The 20,006-nt window shown below is 57.9% G+C and overlaps 1 protein-coding gene across 4 annotated transcripts in view; it reads left to right on the top strand.

Annotated features, from left to right (window-relative positions):
• Positions 1-20,006, top strand: part of ARHGEF7 (Rho guanine nucleotide exchange factor 7) — a 110,864-nt gene that overhangs the window by 9,664 nt on the left and 81,194 nt on the right. For 3 of the 4 annotated variants that reach the window (XM_040991134.1, XM_040991131.1, XM_040991133.1), the window contains exon 2: positions 17,752-17,838. The exons of the other annotated variant lie outside the window; for it this stretch is intronic. In XM_040991134.1, the coding sequence (XP_040847068.1) occupies positions 17,752-17,838 (87 nt within the window). The remainder of the gene's footprint in view (positions 1-17,751; positions 17,839-20,006) is intronic. 4 annotated transcript variants of the gene reach the window in all.

Below are 20,006 nucleotides of genomic sequence, written 5' to 3'. Positions count from 1 at the left end.
CGTCTGGCAGGTGTTCTGGCCGGCTCAGGGTGTCGCTGTGAGGAGGTGCAGGTGGCCTGTCCATGCAGGGCCCGCACATGAGTGTCCTAGTAGCCTCCTCCTTAGTCACAGGCTAGCAGAGCACACAGGTGGACAGATGGCAGTCTGGTCAGCGGAGGAGAAGGACGAGGAGCAGCGTGGAGTACAGCCAGCACTGTTCTATTTCCGCAAACTTCTGGAAAATGCGATGTAGCCGCCTAGTGATGGTGCTTGCTTGGAGACGTGGGCGCTCTGGGGGACTTTGGACGAGGACGCCCTGGACGCGATGCTCTGTGGTGCACCTGTCTCCTGGCCTGCCGGATTCGGTCCTTCTGCATCAGCTGACAACTGCTCTGCTCTGTGGCCCCGACACCTGTGTGTGCTCCATCTCTGCTTCGAGTTGTGTCTTGTGGGTTCCAGTTCATTTTGCTGGCTGATCGCTACTTTTGAACCTAATAGAAAACGTGTACCGTTTTAAAAAGGAAGGACAACAGAGAAAAACCGAGAAAGATCCTCTGTCCACTGGTTCACTCCCCACAAATGTCCACAGCAGGCAGAGCTGGCCCTGTTGCAGCCAGGAGGCCACCCATGTGGGTGGGAGGGCCCCGAGAACTGGAGAAAGCTGGGTCAAAGGTGGAGGCAGGACTCCAGCCTGGGTGCTCCGATGCTTAGCATCCTAAGGGTGGCTTATCCGCTGCCCACAGCGCGCACTCCAGGGGCTCCCACTGGACAAAGGGTAGGGACCCACTGCCTGTCACTCTGGTGATTGGCTACCTGCTGCCTCCCAAGGATCGGGCTGACGTAGGGGAAGGGCTGGAGTGACCAGCTGAGGCCGAGGAAGGTCTGGCTGGCCTGGAGGCTGCCTGGGGCTGGCAAGGCAGGTGGCATGAAGGCCTGGTGGGCTGCCAGAGTTCCAAAGCCGTGAGGTGGGAAGAGCAGAGCTGGGGAGGGGCCAGAGTGGACTGGAGGTCTGGGTGCCCTGGAGCCCAGCAGCGTGGGGTATATGCACTCAGAGTGGCTCTTGGGAACTGGGCCGCAGGTCATGGTGCTTTACTCACTTCCTGAAACGTCAAGGGGAGGTGGGCCTTCAGCTGGCTCTGCACGATGCCCGTGACTTCCCCGGAGCGTCTCTGTGGCTCCCAGCGAGTGCGTGAGGCTGCTGTGCCATGCGCCACGCCCTGCAGGGCCCTTGGCTCTCCACGGCGTCAGCCTCTCAGCTTGCTCTTCTCCATTTCTCTCACCCAGGTGGTTTTGGAGGGTGTCTGGGGGTGCTGCCCAGCTCAAGGCGAGTCACGTCTCAGTGTGGGGGTGTCTCAGGGAGGCAGGAGTTCTGTGTTAGAGTCAGGATCAGAGTGGGGCCGGCCCATGGCTTCCTTTTCTGAACACACACACACACACACACACACACACACACACACACACACAGGCTTTCTGCTTTCACAGAAGCCTGCCACAGACAGGCCTGGGCCAAGCTCAGGCCAGAGGCAATGAAACGCATCCTGGGTCTCCCTCACAGGGGTACCAAGACTCTGAAAGTCTTGACCCCAGGCACTCGTGTAGGGTGTGGGCCTCCTAGGGCCACTGCGCCACCGTGCCTGCCCCTCGGGGTGAGGGCTTCCAGCAAATCCTCAGGCAGTGCTGATCCTGTGGGTATCCAGGACCCCAGGGAGCTGACGCCCTGGCACCACGTCCCTGGCACCAGGGTGTGCATTGCCCATTCGGATCGGACCCTGGGGGTGCTCACCGGGATGTTCCCCAGGTGTCTGAGCCCCTGGCTGCCCAAAGGGTGTGGCCATCTGTCCCCAGTGTCCAGAAAGTACAGACGGGCAGATTCCAAGGGCTGCCACCAGGGGGCCTTTGATGGGCCAAACAGAGGGGTGCCAGAGCAGAAAGAATCAACATGGCCAGGTGAGGCTCCCACAGAGGAGGGGCAGGGCTGAGGCTCCCACAGAGGAGGGGCAGGGGTGAGGCTCCCACAGAGGAGGGGCGTGGGGTGAGGCTCCCACAGAGGAGAGGGGTGGGGTGAGGCTCCCACAGAGGAGGGGCAGGGGTGAGGCTCCCACAGAGGAGGGGGGTGGGGTGAGGCTCCCACAGAGGAGGGGCAGGGCTGAGGCTCCCACAGAGGAGGGGGGTGGGGTGAGGCTCCCACAGAGGAGGGCCAGGGCTGAGGCTCCCACAGAGGAGGGGGGAGGGGTGAGGCTCCCACAGTGGAGGGGCAGGGCTGAGGCTCCCACAGAGGAGGGGGGTGGGGTGAGGCTCCCACAGAGGAGGGGCAGGGCTGAGGCTCCCACAGAGGAGGGGGGTGGGGTGAGGCTCCCACAGAGGAGGGCCAGGGCTGAGGCTCCCATGTGGGTGAGGGCAGGTGGCTGTGCTCCAGGCATTGGTCCCCGTGTTGTGAATGTCCGTGGCAGCCCGAGGGGCTCCGGGAGTCCTTGCCCACCGCGTTTCTGCTTGGTAGCTCAGTGGTCTCCTGAGAGGACAGTGTGTGGAGAGGACGTGAGCTCCCCGAGCTCCCTGTGCTGGCGGGTGGACTAGAAAGCACCAGATGGGCGGGTCAGAGGTGGTTCTGGGGCGGGGCCCAGGGCTCCCTCTGTGGGTGGCTCCTTTGGGATCTTGTAGCATGGGGCCCTCTGTGGACATGCTGCTGGGGGAAGAGCCCCCTTGAGGCTCAAACACAAAAGGAGCGAGCGTCTGGCTGCGAGTGGCCACGGGAGGGGTGGGGGCAGGAGGCAAGGGCTGCCGTCTGCCTGCTGGTGCCTGTGGAGCCCACCCGTGTCTGTGGTGAGGCTCCCACAGCCGTCCTCTCCTGCCTTCCGCTGCCCATCTCCAGTCGTTCTGTGTGTCTGGCTGCCGTCTCAGATGTGACAGAATCCATGAGGTCATTGTGGGCAGCTGGCTCAGGTGTCTGTGCTGCTGAGGGCGCAAGCGCAGCGCGCCGGGGTGGAGTGGACAGGGAGCAGTGGAGGGGCTGTGGCAGGGGGGCAGGCAGGCTGCACCCACATGCTACGGACTTTAGTTTTTTATTATTGTGCTGTTTTCTTGAGATGTGTTTGTATTTGGAAGGCAGCCTCACAGAGAGCAAAGCAGAGGAGAGAACCCTCCATGTGCTGGTTCCCTCCTGATGTGGCTGCGGTGACAGGAGCTGGGCTGGTCTAAAGCCAAGACGCTCCTCCGGGTCTCCCACGCGGGTGCAGGGGCCCAAGGCCTCCGGCGTCCTCCAGTGCTTTCCCAGGCCACAGGCAGGGAGCTGGATGGGAAGTGGAGCTGTTGGGATACGAACTGGCACCCATATGGAATCCCGGCATGTGCAAGGCGAGGATTTAGTCGCTAGGCCACCGCGCCCGGCTCATGGGTGAGTTGTATGTGTGTGTTCGGAACCTGAGCCCTCGACTGCAGCGTTTAGGGAAGATGCCCAACTGCACGTGCTTTGGCACGACTTACCTCTGCTTCTTGCAGAAGACTCAGGCCTTTGCTGAGCGGGTAGGAAGCGCTGACAGGTGCTGGACAGAGTGCCGAGCCCGAGACCCTTGCCCCACACGCACGGGCACAGCCCCTTGGTGTGCAGGTCGTTCCTTCAATGAAAGCCAGCTTTCCTGAGCGATCTCTTTTTAAACAGGCTGCCGACACATGTTCCTCGCAGCCTCCACACGCCTGAACGTAAAGCGTTGCAGGTGCTAATGATCTTGGCATTGCCTCTTTCCTTCCTCCCGGACCCAGGGCTCACCCCATCTAGAGGCAGCTTCTGTGCCCCGCTCCCCGCCCCGCCCTGCCCCTCATGTCTTTCCATGGTTGGGCCCAGATCCGTTTGAGTGCGCGTTTGCCTCCTGAAAGAGCCAGTGTTTGTACCCCTCCAGGCCTCCCATGGGCTGGCATGTGGAGTAACAGCTTTCCCCAGTGTGCTTAAGTCCAGGCTGCTCTAGTGTGGCACCAAGGCCATCGCTTGCCATAAGTCAGCTGGCTGGCCTAGGACAGAGTGCAGCCAGGAGGGATGGATGCAGGCCCCATGCTGGCAGGTGCGCCGTGTGTGTGCAGGGTCCCAGGCTGGCAGGTGTGCCGTGTGGTGTGCAGGGCCCCAGCCTGGCGGGTGCTCCGTGTGTGTGCAGGGCCCGGCCTGGCGGGTGCTCCATGTGTGTGCAGGACCCCAGACTGGTGGGTGTGCCGTGTGTGTGCAGGGCCTGGCCTGGCGGGTGTGCTGTGTGTGTGCAGGGCCCGGCCTGGCGGGTGCTCCATGTGTGTGCAGGGCCCCAGACTGGTGGGTGTGCCGTGTGTGTGCAGGGCCTGGCCTGGCGGGTGTGCTGTGTTTGTGCAGGGCCCGGCCTGGCGGGTGCTCCGTGTGTGTGCAGGGCCCCAGACTGGTGGGTGCGCTGTGTGTGTGCAGGGCCCAGCCTGGCAGGTGGGCGTGTAAGATGGGGGTGGCAGGAAGTCCTTCCCTCTGAGAGCCGGGAGCAGCGTGAGGAGGTGGGGAAGCCGTGAGGACCCCAGAACACTTGAGCTCACTGGGGTACCATCAGGAACTACAGGGAGGAAGGTGCTTGTTGGTGAGGTGGGGCGTGGATCTGGGTGGGGGGTTCTGGACCAGACAGAAGGCCCTGAGCCCCCTGGCCTGCATTGTGACCCCATGGACCCCAGCAGGTGTCCGCCGTGGCACCCTCAGTATTCAGCAAGGCTTCCCAGCATGGGCGATGAGCAACCAGGTCACAACCACGTCCCGTGGCTGAAGCCCTGCGGAAGTGGGAGTTCAGGGACCAGCATCTGTGGCACAGCAGCGTCTAGGGGTGAGGGCCGGCGGCCCACAGACACGAGGACAGCAAGGAAGCTGACCATTCCCGTTCGGACAGAGGACAGCTCTCAGTTGGCACAGGAAGTTGCGCTCTGATGGGCAGTGGCTCACGACCCCTGCCCCTACGTCTGGCTGTCCACGTCCCCGCTGACCCTGAGCCGTGGCTGGCACCTGCGGTTTTCCAGATGGTTTTCAATTGACCGTTGGAAGACACTTGCCTACATTCTCGTCCTACATTCCCAGGAGAATGAGATGTGGTCCTGGGAGAGGTTTATTCTGGGGCATCTGGACCGTTTTAGCTGTGAGCATTTCTGATGTGTCCATTGTTGACATTGGCATGAGTCTGGACTGTTTGCCATCGTAGCCGAGGGTCGTAGTGTGCTTGCTCCTGGGACGTGTGGGAACCGGCCTCGGGGTGCACTCCGCATCCCTGGTGTGTCCGAATTTAGGCTGGGAACTGGAGGGTTGGAATGTTTCTGTCTGTTAATGTTGTTTAAATATGGCTATTGCACACTCAGGGGAAACATGCAGCTCTCCCCGGGGACTGTGGCAGCCTGGACCATGCCCCGGGCTGTGCTGGAGGAACGTGAAGGTCTCCAGTCCCCTGGCCTGCGACAGACTGCGCAGGTCCTTGGCTGCCTGTCGGGGAGCTGTACCTACCTGTGCGTAGCCCCCACAGCTCGCTGCTGCGTTTGCCCGCTAGTGGGCTGCTGGGTCAGGGATGTGGTGCAGACCCTGTGAGCTCTGCTTACTGGTGTCCTGGCTCCACCTGGGCGCTGCGGTCTTGAGCTGTGGCTTCCAAACAGTTGAGCTTACATGGTGGATCTACAATGAGGGCAGACTCCTTTGGAGCGTCTGCACCCGTATTGCTCAGAACCCGGCTCTGGCTCCTGGTTGTAGCTTCCTGCGTCCTGGGAGGCTGCGCTGAGGGCCAGGCAGGTGGGTCCAAAGGCCAGTCAGGGGCCGTGACGTGCTTACGGCCAGCTGTGTGGCAGGCGCTGGACTGGGAGCTGTCCCTGGGGTCATTTGCTGCTGCCTGCGGGGATGGGCTGCCACTCCCCTCCTAGGCCCCATGGAGGCAGCCCTGCACACCGTGTCCACGGGCCGTGTCCACAGACTCGCTGCTCCCCTCCTAGGCCCCGTGGAGGCAGCCCTGCACACCGTGTCCTCGGGCCGTGTCCACAGACTTGCAGAGATACTGTATGCATTTCTAAATGTTCCCAAACACATACATACATTTTCTTCTTGCTTAAAAACACATGACAGATACAGGCGGATATGTGGCTCAGTTGACTAATCTTCACTTGCAAGTGCAAGCATCTCATTCGTTCCCGTCCAGCTCCCTGCTGTGGCCTGGGAAAGCAGTCGGAGGTGGCTCAGAGCCTTGGGACCCTGCACCTGCATGGGAGACCCAGAAGATGCTGGCTCCTGGCTTCGGATTGGCTCAGCTCTGGCCATTTGGGCCATTTTGGGAATGAACCAATGAATTGGAGATCCTTGTCTCTCCTCTCTGTAAAACCTGACTTTCCAATCAAAATCAAAACTTAAAAAAAAATATGTAACGGGCTCATGGGCACCATGTGCAGGCCCTGCGCCTTGGGCACCTTCCCGTGTAGCCCGCGGCCTGTGCGGCTGGGTCTCTGCTGTGGAAGAACTGGGCACCGTCACTGAGTCCTTCCCAGCGTTGGCTCTCACTGCACTGCACTGAGCTGCCACTCTTGGGGCTGGTATCCTGGCGGAAAGCAGATGGTACCCTAAACTTAGGTGACCAAGAAGGGCCTCATGGAAGGATGATGGATAAAGGATGATGGACGGTGTGAGGAAGGCTGCTCTGCCCAAGATGTGGAAGCACTGTGGGAGTGGGAGGAACGGGAGCCAGGGCTGCAGGAGGCAACACCACTGGGAGTGGCATCCCCTGCTGACCAGTGGAGTGCCTTCCTGACTTCTGGGTACACACATGGCCGCCGTGGCTGATCCCAGGCCACTGACGTGATGACGCTGCACGTGGACCTGGGGCCCTGTGGCTGTGGTACTCTGCAGCCACTGCCTCCCTTGGCTGCCCATGTCTTGAACCTCACTGGCCAGACAACAGGGGGGTCTGTGGCCACTGCACCTCTTTGCCATCCCTGTCTCCCACCTGTGATATAGCGTGGTCTCGCCCAGGCTTCCTGACTCTCCAGCACTGTGGCCAGCAGGTTCAGAGACCACGGTGGCTGAGGCCATGTGGTGCACACTAGCTGACTTTACCCTCCAGGGAGCTGTGTCCAGTGGGCGGATGACGTGTCTGGAGGTGCTGCAGACAGCACCCAAGGTATTTGGTGGACAGGGATGTGGGTGGCAGTGGGGGTGGGAGGAGCAGCCCATTCCGAGTAACAAGTTCACTGGCACTGCTAGCTCTCTAAGGATGGTCCTGGGCCACCTGGCCGCTCATGCTGTCAAGATTGTCCTGGACCACCTCCCAGGAACTCCCCAGGGTCCTGAACCACCTCCCAGGAACTCCCCAGGATCCTGAACCACCTCCCAGGAACTCCCCAGGGTCCTGGACCACCTCCCAGGAACTCCCCAGGGTCCTGAACCACCTCCCAGGAACTCCCCCAGGGTCCTGGACCACCTCCCAGGAACTCTCCAGGGTCCTGAACCACCTCCCAGGAACTCCCCCAGGGTCCTGAACCACCTCCCAGGAACTCCCCCAGGGTCCTGGACCACCTCCCAGGAACTCTCCAGGGTCCTGAACCACCTCCCAGGAACTCCCCCAGGGTCCTGAACCACCTCCCAGGAACTCTCCAGGGTCCTGGACCACCTCCCAGGAACTCCCCCAGGGTCCTGGACCACCTCCCAGGAACTCCCCCAAGGTCCTGGACCACCTCCCAGGAACTCCCCCAGGGTCCTGGACCACCTCCCAGGAACTCTCCAGGGTTCCACCACAGACCAACAGATGCAGGCGACCCTGCTGTTGAATTATGTGTAAGTAATTTTAACAGGCCCCAGGTGACGGGCCATGTCAGACACCCCTGGGATACCCCAACCACAAGCTCTGGAGGTGCCAGGACAAGGCGTGGGCTTCAGGCTCAGATGTTCCTGGTGTGCCTGTATCCCGTGTTGCTGTATTACTCTCCAGTTTCTCTGCAGGCCGGATCCAGCTTCCTCCTAATGCGGACTACGGGAGGGATGGTTATGGTCCAAGGAACTAGGTTGCTGTCACCCACACGCGTTCCCAGCTCCTGGCTCCGGCCCCTGTGGGTGTGTGTGGAGTGGGCCAGTGCTCGGGAGCGCCGTCTGGGGGTCAGGATCCGTGAGGAGCGACAGAGGTTCAGAAAGGTAGAGATGAGCGGCTGTGTTTTCTGGTGTAATTGTTGAGGCGGTGCCAGACTCAGTCGCAGCTTCCTGCATCTCTGGCTTTGTGCTCATGCTGCGCGCCCTCGCAGGCTCTGGGCCACGGCGCTTTGCTTTGGCCGAGGCCGCCCTGGCTGGTTGACAGTCTGGGGTCAGCCTGCAGTGGAGGCGGGGAAGGGGCCAGTGAAGTCTGGCCTTCACGTTGCCTTCTGAATGACCTGGGAGCAGCTTCTGCCTCATGTTACATCGAGTCGGAGTGGCTTGAGGACTGTCAGTTCCTGGTGGGGAGCCTGGCGTTTATTTCTGTGGGAATCTGGGACGAGGTCTTTGGGAAGTGAGTTGGGCAGATTCACCTGGGGCCCGAGTCCTTTGGTTACAGTCTCTTCGAGGTGGCGGCCCTGGCACTTCATCCTTGCTGTGCCCGCTCCTGGCTGTCCTTTTCTTTGACCCATGTGATGGGTGAGTGTTGATATCTGTGGTTCCCTGGGGAGCTTTGCTGGGGAGGCCTGCAGGGGGCTTCTCATGACCCCAATGTGGCTTTCCCTACTGTAGTTTCATCTGAGATCTCAGTTCTCTTGGTACGTCCCATCCTTGTGAACACCTTAGCATGCACAGGTCTTGCTGCCCAACCCCCAGGCCCAGCCCAGATGTCACTGTCTGTGTTGCTCAGGCCCCCGTCCTATGTTCCCCTCTGTACGTGTATGGTCCTGAGTGTGAGTGTGTACTTGTGAGGTCCTGAGTGTGAGTGTGTACTTGTCCTGAGTGTAGCTCTGCATGCTGTGCACCCTGAAAGGCCTTGACCTTGTCTCACTCTGCTGCACCCTCTCAGTGCTCATGGCGTGGTCTGCTGTTGAGTCTCGGCCCGGTGGAAATTGTGAAGTCAGTTACTCATGCTCACAGTGCCTGCAAGAAGGCTGAGTGTTGGCCTAAAGCGGCAGCTGGGGCACAGGCCCAGGGGGCTCGCTCGCGTGTCTTGTCCAGGGCCACACGTGTTACAGACCTGGGTGCTAGTGACTGAGGAGACATCTGTGCCCTTTGAAGCTGCTGCCTGCACACACGTGGGCAGTGAGATGGCGCGCCGTCACACGACAGTTGTCAGGGAATGCCTTATCCAGACTGGCCACTGGCAGATAGACTCACCTGCAGCCGACCAGCCAGGAGGAGTGTGTGTGTGTCCAAGATGGGGGCTGGCTTGCTGCTCCATTGCCCGCTTTCCAGTGGCTCTTTGCCCATCTGACATGAAGAAGCATACCTCCCACCCATTTTCTGTCTTGATGAGGTTCCCAGCTACAATATGGAGCTTCTGGGCGATGCGGCAACGGGGCGTCCATGGGGCTGAGAACCGAGCGCCCCTGAGGACGGGGCCTGTGCGTCTCACCGAGGGAGACCCACTGAGCTCCTTAACTCAGAATTTAAGTTGCTTTACTTATGAGATATCATATCTGGACCTGGGCTGTGTAGAAGGCCCCGGAGAGTTAGGCTATGCCATGACAAGCTGGGTCTCCCTGCACTTAATTTATAAGCAACATTTGTATAAACTACAGCCGGAGACAGGAATACAGTGAGGCAGGGTTATATTTCATTTCTGGCAGAGTGTGTCAGTCGTCCAAGTGTAGAACAGTAATGAAAACCCCCTGGGATAGCCTCTGTCCTGCTCTCCACTCCATGCACAAGCCTGGGCTCCTCCCTTGCTCTCCCCCCCTTCCTTCCTTTTCCCTCTCTCTCCCTCCCTCCTCCTCTCCCCCCCTTCCCTCCCCTTCCCTTCCCTTCTTGTCCCTTCCCGTCCTCCCTCCTTCCTCCCTTCCTTCCATATTTATTTATTTCCACTGGAAAGGCAGACATACAGAGGAGGAGACACAAGGACTAAGATCTTCCATTCATTGGCCCCCAAGTAGCCGCAGTGTCTGGAGCTGAGCCGATCCAAAGCCAGGAGTCAAGAGCCTGGAGCCTCTTCTGGGTCTCCCATGTGGGAGCAGGGTCACAAGGCCTTGGACCATGCTCTACCGCTTTCCGAGACCACAAAGAAAGAACTGGATGGGAAGTGGAGCAGCAGGAACATGAACCAATGCTCCATGGAATCCTGGAGCATGCACTGTGAGGATTTAGCCACCATACTATCACACCAGGCCCTCTTTCATTATTTTCTGATAGTTAAAAAAATTTTTTTTATTTTTGATGATGTTTACATAATTGATTAAGGTGGGAACGGTCGAGGATTAGGGGAAAGTGGGTGAGCCCATTGTTTCCAGATTTTCTTTTTCTTCTTCCTGTATCTGGGGGAAGGTGGGAGATAATAGGAGAAGCCATCTCACCCAGGGATAAGGAATGGTCACCACTGTCAGTGCCCAGGGATGGGGAATGGTCACCACTGTCATCCCAGGGTCTTTGATGTGGAGCCCGCTCCGAGGATTCTACTCAGGTGGTTTCGATGGTTCGAAAATGCTGTTGAGCTTGCCAATCCAAGGATGAGGAAATCCTTCCAAGGTCCATTGGCTGACATAGTCCTCCTTAGAGTCCCCATTCGCTCAGACACTTGCTGTCAGTGCTTGGCTGGGGCAGCTGTCCAATTTGTTCTGCCCTCCGTCCTCTGTAATGGTACTCTGTGTCCTCTGCAGGCCCCAGTGGACTGCCGTGTCCTCCATGTGCATCTGGGCACACAGGCCACTGCTCCGTCTAAGCCACTGAGGAGGCCGAGCTCTGACACGGGCGCTCCGGTCAGACCACAGTCCTGCGATGCTCCCAGGGTTGGAGTTCTGAGTCCAGCGGTTCAGTTAGGGGGATCCCCAGATAAAGCTAATCTGAGGTGGTCCCAGTCCTGACTCGTGTGTGCTAGCCAGGACGGGGTCCGACTTAGTCTGCTACCCATATCAACCTATACACATATTGGTAGTTGAAATTGCTGGATCAATTTTATCTCCAGTCCTGTCTGTTATGTAAACAAGTGGGTGCTGTGGCCCAGCCCAACTTTGTCCACCACACACTTGGCCCTAGGTACACCAGCGGGAACTACAGTCTAGTCGGAGTGACCCCTGATAACCCCACTAGAGTCACCCCCAGCCCTGGTTCCTGTGCTTGCCAGTATGTACAGCAGACGTGTCCAGTCTGTCCCACATCCCATTCAGCTCTCGTACATGTCAATGGGCCTTGAAGCCTAGCTCAACTCAACTGACCCCACTATCCAGCCCACACTCCTGCCAGTGTGTGCCAGGCCTGCCTCGGCCTTGGTTTTCATGCTCACCAGTGGGAACTGCAGCCCATCAGCGAGGTGTCCACGGTTTCCCTCCGGGGTCCACTCCCAGGCCTGGATCTTACACTCTCCAGGTGCTTCTGCAGTCTAGCTTGACAGGATTTGTCCCTAGTTCAGCCCAACCAGCCTGTACTCACTCTGGCATGCCTGCACAAGCGGATGCTGCCGCTTAGCCCCACCTGGCTCTCCCCAACCCAGTTTACATGCAGGCCATGTGTGTTGTGGCCCTGCCCAGCCTGGTCTGCCCCAGACCCAGTTCTCACACTCACTAGTGGGAGTGGTGGCCCAGCAGGGGTGTCCCCCATCAGTCCCCCTATTGTGTTCACACTCCTTTCTCCTTGCCAGGTCTAACACATGCCGGTGGGTGCTGTGGCCAAGTCTGGCATGGTCCACCTCACCTTGGCATTTGCTGGTGGGTCTATAGCTTGGCCCAGCCCCATCTACCCCCAGTTCCAGTTCATGCTAGTGGGTGCTACAGCCTAACTCAGCCCAGCCAGCCCCTAGTCCCAGCCCTAATGTGAACTGATTGGTGTTGTGGCCTGATTTGGCCTCTTCTGCACCCCATCCTGGTTCTTAGATCTGCCCGTGGGTGTTATGAATTGGCCCAGCCTGGCCTGTGCCCAGACCAGACCTACACACATGCCGGCAGTTACTGTAACCTGGCCTGGTCTGGGCTACTCTTTGCTTCATGTGCTCACCTACAGGGACTATGTTCTCACAAAGGAGTTTCTCAGGATCCTCTATCGGGTCTTCTCCCAGGGGACCCTTGGCCCAGACTGACTTAGTTCACCTTTTGTCCTGACAGGAACAGTGTCCTTGCCCAAATGGCCCACACCCATTCCAGTTTTTTTTTTTTTTTTGATGGGTGCCACAGCCCAGCCATACTGGTCCACACCCAGACACAGCTGTCATGTGGCTCAGCGGGTGCTGAGACCTAGCCCAGCCTGTTCTACACCCTCCCTGGCTCTCATGAGCACCAGTGGGTGCTGAAGTCTAGCCCAGTCTGGCACCCTGACCCAGTCCACACCCATGCTGAGAGACGCTGCAGCCATGTCCAGCCCTGTTCTGTGCCTCATTCTGGCTCTTGCACTCACCAGTGGGAACCACAACCCAGCTGGGACATTATCCCCTTAGCTCTCCAACCAGGCCTGTTCCCAGCCACAGGTCTTGTGTTTTCCAGTGGTTGTCATGACCCAGCTTGGCCTTTGCCATCAGATGCTGCAGCCTGGCCTGTTATGCCCCACCCCTAGTCCCAACTCTCAGTGGTGGGTGCTATAGCCTAGCCCTGCCTGGTTTGCTTCCATTCCTGGCAAACTGGTAGGTATGATAGCCTAGCCTGGCATGACCCACATTCCATCCTGGCTCCTGCACATGCCAGTGGGCTAATGTTGGACTGGCCCTACCTGCCCATCCCCCTCAGAATCCACCCACACATTTGCCGATGGATAGGGCTACATTGCCTGGCCTGACCAACACTGAGGCGTGAATCACATTGTCACCAGTGGGAGTTACAACCCATTAGGGGAGTTGCACAAGTTCTCCCACCAGGCCCACTCCCAGACCCAGATCTTGCATGTGCTAGTGGTTCTAGGCCGTTACCCAACAGTCTGCCTGCTCCGTCCTGGCTTTTGTATGAGCAGGTGGATGTTGTGGCCCGGCCTACCCCACATCCAGTTCTTGGGTATGCCTGCAGGTGCTGCAGGCTGGACCAGTCTGGCCTGTTTGCAACACCAGTACACATGAGTGTTGGAGGGTTCCATGGTATGCCGAGGTCAGCCCATCACCACCTCCAGCTCTTTAGCAAACCAGTGGAAGTTGCATTTCCACAGGGTGGGCCTACGTACACCCAACCGAATCTGCCCCCAGACCTGGTTCTCTCATGCCCTGGCTAGTGTCCTGGCCAAGCCTAACATTAGCCGTCCCCTGTTCCAACACTCACCGGCTGGTACTGTGGTTTAGCCCTGCCAGGTAGGCCACCAGCCCTAGCTTTTGTGTGCACTGGTGGGTGGTGGTCAGTGATGGTCAATGCTAACCAGTCCAGCTCAGGTCTTCCACTTTGCGGGTGAATTGGTCTGACCCAGAAAGGTCCTCTGGCTCCCCCTGTCCAAACAGCTCAGTCTCAGCCCCCTCACTTACCTGCAAGTTCAGTGGCCTTGTTGGTGGAAATGCTTCACCCTGGCTGATGGTTCTCCGTTTAAATGTGCCCATACCCCGTTGTGCCATCTTGTTTCTCTGAGGTCTGTGTTCTGATCAGGTCTGGATTTGATACCTGATTCCAGATCTTGCCTCTAACTTCCTGTCAGTGCAGGCTACAGGGAGACGCAGGTGGAGCCCCTGGGTCCTGGTTCCAGCCTGTACTAGCTTCGAAGTAAAGCAGCAGTTGGGAGCTTTCTCTGTCCCTGTCACTTAAATAAAAAAAAAAAACATAACCTCCCATCCAATATTTTCAATTAAGATATTTCCACATAAAATTTTGCTTTTTTGTATTATAAAAAACTGTATTTTATATGGCTTCCATACTTTGTGTAATTGTTGCAATTCAGAAGAAAAGTCCTAAGAACTAGATCCCTGTGGCTTAATATCTTAGAGTTAATTCCCATGGTTTGACAGTTACCTCAAACATTGCTCTACAGGAAAGACAGGGCTGATTCCTTGAAAGTCTTTGCTCACAGTATTTCATGAACAACTAACACATGACCAAATTTTAGGTATGTTTTTATTTAAATACAGCTGATTATATATACATATATTTATATAAAACAAATCACTACATCCAGTGTTTGTTCGTGAGAAAACAGTTTCAATTATATGCTTATGAAATGAACTGTCATGGATTGTACGAGTTTAATTCATATACCAGGACTCATGTATACAACTCCCACAAACACAGATTGGTCTACAGTACAGAAGTACAGATTAAGTGAGCTTGGAAGAAACATTAAGCAAAAGATTATAGCTTTAAGGTTTCAGAGAAACATGGAGCTGCAGGATGAATGCAGTCACTGGAACTTGGGGAGCCTCCCACCCTTGCTTTGTCCCGGCCAGTCAGGTCCAGGTAGCGGTCACTCTGCAGAAGGGGCAGCTGTCGGTGAAGGCGGCGTGTTGTCACCAGTGTCCGCGCCCCCTCAGATGTGCTAGAAAAATTGCTTTGGCCTTGTCTGGATTCTCATCTCAAATCGTCAAGTGTGTCAGAGTGAGGGAGAAAAGCAGTGGCAGCCAGGCGCCTGAATGGGGGGCGGCACCCAAGCACGGGTCACATTCTTCCGTGTCATCAAACATTTTTTTCCAAGGCAAAATTCCATTCTGATATTTTGGCTGCTGTGAGGAACAATTCTTGGAATGTTTGGTGGCTGTCACGCTGTCCTTTCCCCACCATCTGTGTTGCGTTTTGCCATCTTGTCCAGATCTCGGCTCGTAGGTTCTGCTGTCTTTTCTGCCAGGATTTCCTCCTTTCTGCCAGTGGAATCTTCACGTGTTTGTTTATTTGCTCTGCAGCACAGATGAGGTTCTTCTCTGCTGTTCCTTATATTCTCTTTAACACCTTCAGGGTCTCTGAGCCGCTCGCGTGCTCTGGCCAGTCACGCTGCCGGCTGCCCAGTGCGGCCCCATGCCCTCACCATGCGCAGCAGCGCTGAGCAGTGGCTACCTCACCAGCCCTGGGACTCAGCCGTGCTGGCCAGTGTGCCTTGAAAGCTTCTGTGGGCTGCTCGAGGAGCTGGATGACAGACAGTTCTTCGTGGCAGAGAACTGGGGTATCACCTGAAATTAATAAAACTCTGAAGACAAAGTTTTTCCTCTGGACAAAGCATTTAACTTCTGGGTTGAAGCAGTTGATGGCACCAGCCCTAGAGTATCTGTCTGCATCCATTTCTCCTTGTTCCACATCCAATGGACTAGTAAAACAATTGCGGCTTTTCACCATAAAAGCTTGTGGGTTTGGGGCTCTGAACACCATGAGAGGTCTACTCGAGGTCGCCCTGCAGGGTTGTCTGTGGAGGCCGCTGGCATGACACCGGTTCGTTTGCCAACGTTCTTGTCGAACAGCCTGGTCTTCAACATAACCCTTTTTATGTATATCACCCAGCAGGTTTTCCAAAGATTCTTCTGCAGCCTCAGAAAATTCTCTGCAGCACTGCCCTGGCTTGCAAGTTTCAACTTTTCATGCTGGACCATCTTGCAGACCATGGCAGCCGAGAAGGGTGTCACGTGTCCCTGATGCTGGGTGATGTGGCTCTCTCTTTGTAGCTGCTCGTGGTCTCATGAACCCACGAGCTGTTTCTGCATCTTCCCCGTAGCTTGCTCATGCACTGCAGATGTTAGCGCAGTACTTCCTGCAGCAGCTCACCCGCAGTGCATGCCTCTTGCGGGTGTTACCTCACAGTTGATTCATTGAGGTGAACCTGTGGCCCACAGCACGGTAACTCACGCTCACATGGAGTGCATCTTACACACCTTTCCTCTGTAAGGCATATCACAGTTTCCTTGTGCTTGGGAACTCTATAATACTTGAGCGCTGTGCCTGGAGATCATGACCCACAAAACTGAGAAGCACACGCACTCGATACCCTCAGAAAAGAATACTGTTGAGGCTGAGAAGTGAGCTCAACAGGCCGTGGTGGTGTTCAGTCCCATGGGAGGGAAGGTGCATTTAGGCTAACTCTGGGGCAGGTCACCAACATGGCCGCTCTGGAGTAGTCTCTGCAAAAGCAGCCCAGCGTGGATGCAGCTGGGGTAAGGGGTGCAATGAGTGCGATGGAAGTGAGTTGCCGAAAGATTCTTTTAAATTAGTTTGTACAATTTTTAGTTGGAGAACAGGTTTTCCCTCTATTTTGTTTGGATTCAATTGGGTAAATAATAATAAAAAAAATGTTACTTTAATCTTGAAATGTTCTCGCCGCCGGCCGGCGGCATAGCCTAGTGGCTAAAGTCCTCACCTTGAACGCCCTGGGATTCCATATGGGCGCCGGTTCTAATCCTGGCAGCTCCACTTCCCATCCAGCTCCCTGCTTGTGGCCTGGGAAAGCAGTCGAGGACGGCCCAGAGCCTTAGGACCCTGCACCCACGTGGGAGACCAGGAATAGGTTCCTGGATCCTGGCTTCGGACTGGTGCAGCGCTGGCAGTTGGGGTCACTTGGAGAGTGAACCATTGGACGGAAGATCTTCCTCTGTCTCTCCTCCTCTCTGTACATCTGACTTTGTAATGAAAAATAAATAAATCTTAAAAAAAAAAAAACCAAGAAATGTTATTATCAGGATGTCAGAAACTACCTCACGACGGTGAGTCCAGCAGGAGCTGCGCAGCCGACCCGACAGGGCTTCGGCCGCTTGGGCTTTGCTGCTCCACCCAAGTCCCATGGGCCCGGGATGTGAGGGAGGCCTGTGCGCACCGCGCCCCAGAACGAAGCAGCCCCGCTGAATCCCGCCCGCCGTCAATCAGCACCCACGTTTTTGGTGGGTCATGGGAACCGCAAGAGTGGCTCAGTGCAATGACGTGCTTTCCCCCTGCTGGCTAGGAGGTCCCTCCAAAAACGTCTCGAATATTCTCAAACGCCGGAATTCTGGGATGCTTCCCCCGTAAAGAAGGAAGAAATCTCAACACTTGATGTATTGGAGGTAGTGGCTGCTCAGGAGGAGTTCTCCTTCCTCGAGAAATGGCCCGCGGTTTACAGTCTCTCCGCGGGCGGGGTGATCGCGGCCTGGTCCCGCATGGGCGGCCTCAGCCCTCGGGGAGAGCGGGACGGGGAGGCCGGGGCCGCGGAGGACGGGGACGGGGACGGGGACGCGGAGGACGGGGAAGCCGGGGACGGGGAGGCCGGGGCCGCGGAGGACGGGGACGGGGACGGGGACGCGGAGGACGGGGACGCGGAGGACGGGGAAGCCGGGGACGGGGAGGCCGGGGCCGCGGAGGACGGGGACGGGGACGGGGACGGGGACGCGGAGGACGGGGAAGCCGGAGACGGGGAGGCCGGGGCCGCGGAGGACGGAGACGGGGAGGACGGAGACGGGGAGGACGGGGAGGCCGGGGACGGGGAGGACGGGGAGGCCGGGGACGGAGAGGCCGGGGACGGGGAGGACGGGGACGCGGAGGACGAGGAGGCCGGGGACGGGGAGGACGGGGAGGACGGGGCCGCGGAGGACGAGGAGGCCGGGGACGGGGAGGACAGGGACAGGAACGCCCGGCCGGGAAGGCCGCGGGGCCGGCGGCGTCGGTGGGCGGAGCGCGGCCCAGCAGGGGCGCGGCCTGATGCGTCACTTCCGGCCTCGGGCTGTCTTCCTGGTGCGGGAAGGCCGAGGTTGGTGAACCCCGAGGAGGGGAGCGGGTGAGGCGCGGGCGGCTGCGGGGCGCGGCTTTAGCGCCCTGTCTGTGTTGCAGGTCTACCCGGAGCCTCGGAGCGAGAGCGAGTGCCTGAGCAACATCCGCGAGTTCCTGCGCGGCTGCGGGGCCTCCCTGCGCCTGGAGGTGAGCGTGGGGGGCCGGGCCGTGACCGAGACCGGGTAACGGACCCTGGGCGCGGGGCCTGGGGGATGCGGGGCCGGGGCGCCCTGGCGCGGGGCCTCGGGGATGCGGGGTGCGTGGGCCGGGATGCGTAACGACCCCCGGGGCGCCCTGGGCGTGGGGCCTGGGGACGTGGGGGCGAGTGTGTAACGGACCCCCCCGGGGCGCGGGGCCTGGGGGATGCGGGGCCGGGGCGCCCTGGCGCGAGGGCTGGGGGATGCGGGGTGCGTGGGCCGGGATGCGTAACGACCCCCGGGACGCCCTGGCGCGGGGCCTGGGGATGTGGGGTGCCGGGGCTCCCTGGTCTTGGGGCCTGGGGGATGCCGGGGGACCCGACGCCCTGGCGCGAGGGCTGGGGGATGCGGGTGCGTAACGGACCCCTGCGGGGCTCGGAGCTTCCTCCCGGGGCCGGTGACACCGAGTTCACCAGGCGGCTCTAGGGGCTCCCTCCTGAGGTTCAGGTTAGTGGACCTAGGATAACCAGCATGTGGGCGCGTGTTCCCCTCACGTCCTGTCACTGTGCAGGCGTGGCTTCATCTTTTCCTTGTTTGTGCGTGGGGGTGTCTCCACCTGCACCTTTGTTGGTTTTTGGGGGGTGTGCAGGAAGGCGGGCCCACTCAGGTGGCACCCCGTGTGGGGCCGGGGAGCGGTGCTCAGGAGCTCTGGTGGGAAGGTGGTTGCTTCTGTGGGGACAGCGCACGGCGGGTGTGCCGGCGACTCTGCTGCCCCTGTGAGGTCTTAGGCGGGTTGGAAAGCACCTTGTAAAAGAGAAGCGATGGTTCAGAGGTTACGGTTACTGTTTCCTGTAAGCATTGTTATTATTTTGTAAGGAAACCTTAGATAATGTTGCTTTTAGCAGGTCCCAAGCATCCAGAGCGTGTTGGCCAGAGCACAGCCCTGGAGGGACAGCTGGAACCCTTGAGTAGCTTGGAGTTGTAATTGATAATTCCCTTTTAAAGAGAAAAGTCAGTTCTGGCACGCTCTGTGCGATTGTTAGAGCGTCTGTAACAGTGGGTTTAGAAGGCAGCAGAGTGTGTCTGAGCCCCCTGAGAGGTGCCGACAGTTTCAGCACATGGGGTGCGGGGGCCAGGCCAGAGTCAGGAGGGGCTGCGTGAGGCAGCCGCGGGAGGGAAGTGTCCCACCGTTCTGGGGAGAGAGCTGAGATGTTTGGAGGTGAGAAACATAAGATTGAGAACTGATTGTTTAAATTGTAGATTAATTTTTGCTGTGTAGTTATGCGTGTTCGGATGCCACGGTTGCTTCAGATGCCTCTGTGTTTGTAGCAAACAGTGTTTGTTGCGTATGTTTTCTTACAATGGCTTAAGTTTTGGGGGCATTTCTCTAAGGAATAGACGACCTGGACTTCATAGTTATTGTATAAGCTATTGGTTTTGAAAATTATGTATGCACACACGTATGTATGTATGTGCATGTACATACGTCCATGCATATGCGAGCGTGCACATGTGCACGTGCATGCCTGTATATGCATACATGCACATATGGTATACGTGCATGTATGTACATACGTGCATATATAGACACACATGTATGTGTATGCATGTGTACAGCACACGTATGTATGTGTGTATGTGCATACGTGCATGTGTGTGTATGTATGTATATTTTGAAAGGAAGGGCCTCTGGGGAGCTGGCCTGGCCCTCCTGAGGTGTGGGCAGCACTGGCACTGCCTCCCAGGCTGTCAGCAGGGCGGGGGCTGGGACCCGACCCGCACACTGCTGTGAGGTGCCTCAGTGCCATCCTGCCGCCCGCCTCTGTGGTAGGGCACCTGACTCAGCTGGAGACACCGGCCGTCCGCCCCCAGGAACTCTGATGGTGCAGGGAGTTTGAGAAATCAGTTTAAAAGGAGCGTTACCCCGTTCACATCTGATTTTAAGTCCCAAGAAGCACTGTAGTTTTAAGTTGAAAAAAATCTTTACGTTTGAAAAATAAAATTAAAATCTGGACAGTTGGTTGTCTAAAAGCAGCGCCTACAACTTAGATGGCGCTCGGTTCCCTCGAGCGTTTCCTTTCCTTCGCGTGTATCTTGGTGTATGTGGGCTTTGTGGTTTGCTTGTGGCACAGCAGTGCCCACGTCTGTCCAGTTTTATTTAAGGAAAAGTGCCTGAGG

The sequence above is a fragment of the Ochotona curzoniae genome, unplaced genomic scaffold (genome assembly GCF_017591425.1).
Source record: "Ochotona curzoniae isolate NIBS_2020 unplaced genomic scaffold, NIBS_Ocur_1.0 contig_64, whole genome shotgun sequence".
NCBI lineage: Eukaryota > Metazoa > Chordata > Mammalia > Lagomorpha > Ochotonidae > Ochotona > Ochotona curzoniae.
This window is presented reverse-complemented; position numbering and strand designations above follow the sequence as displayed.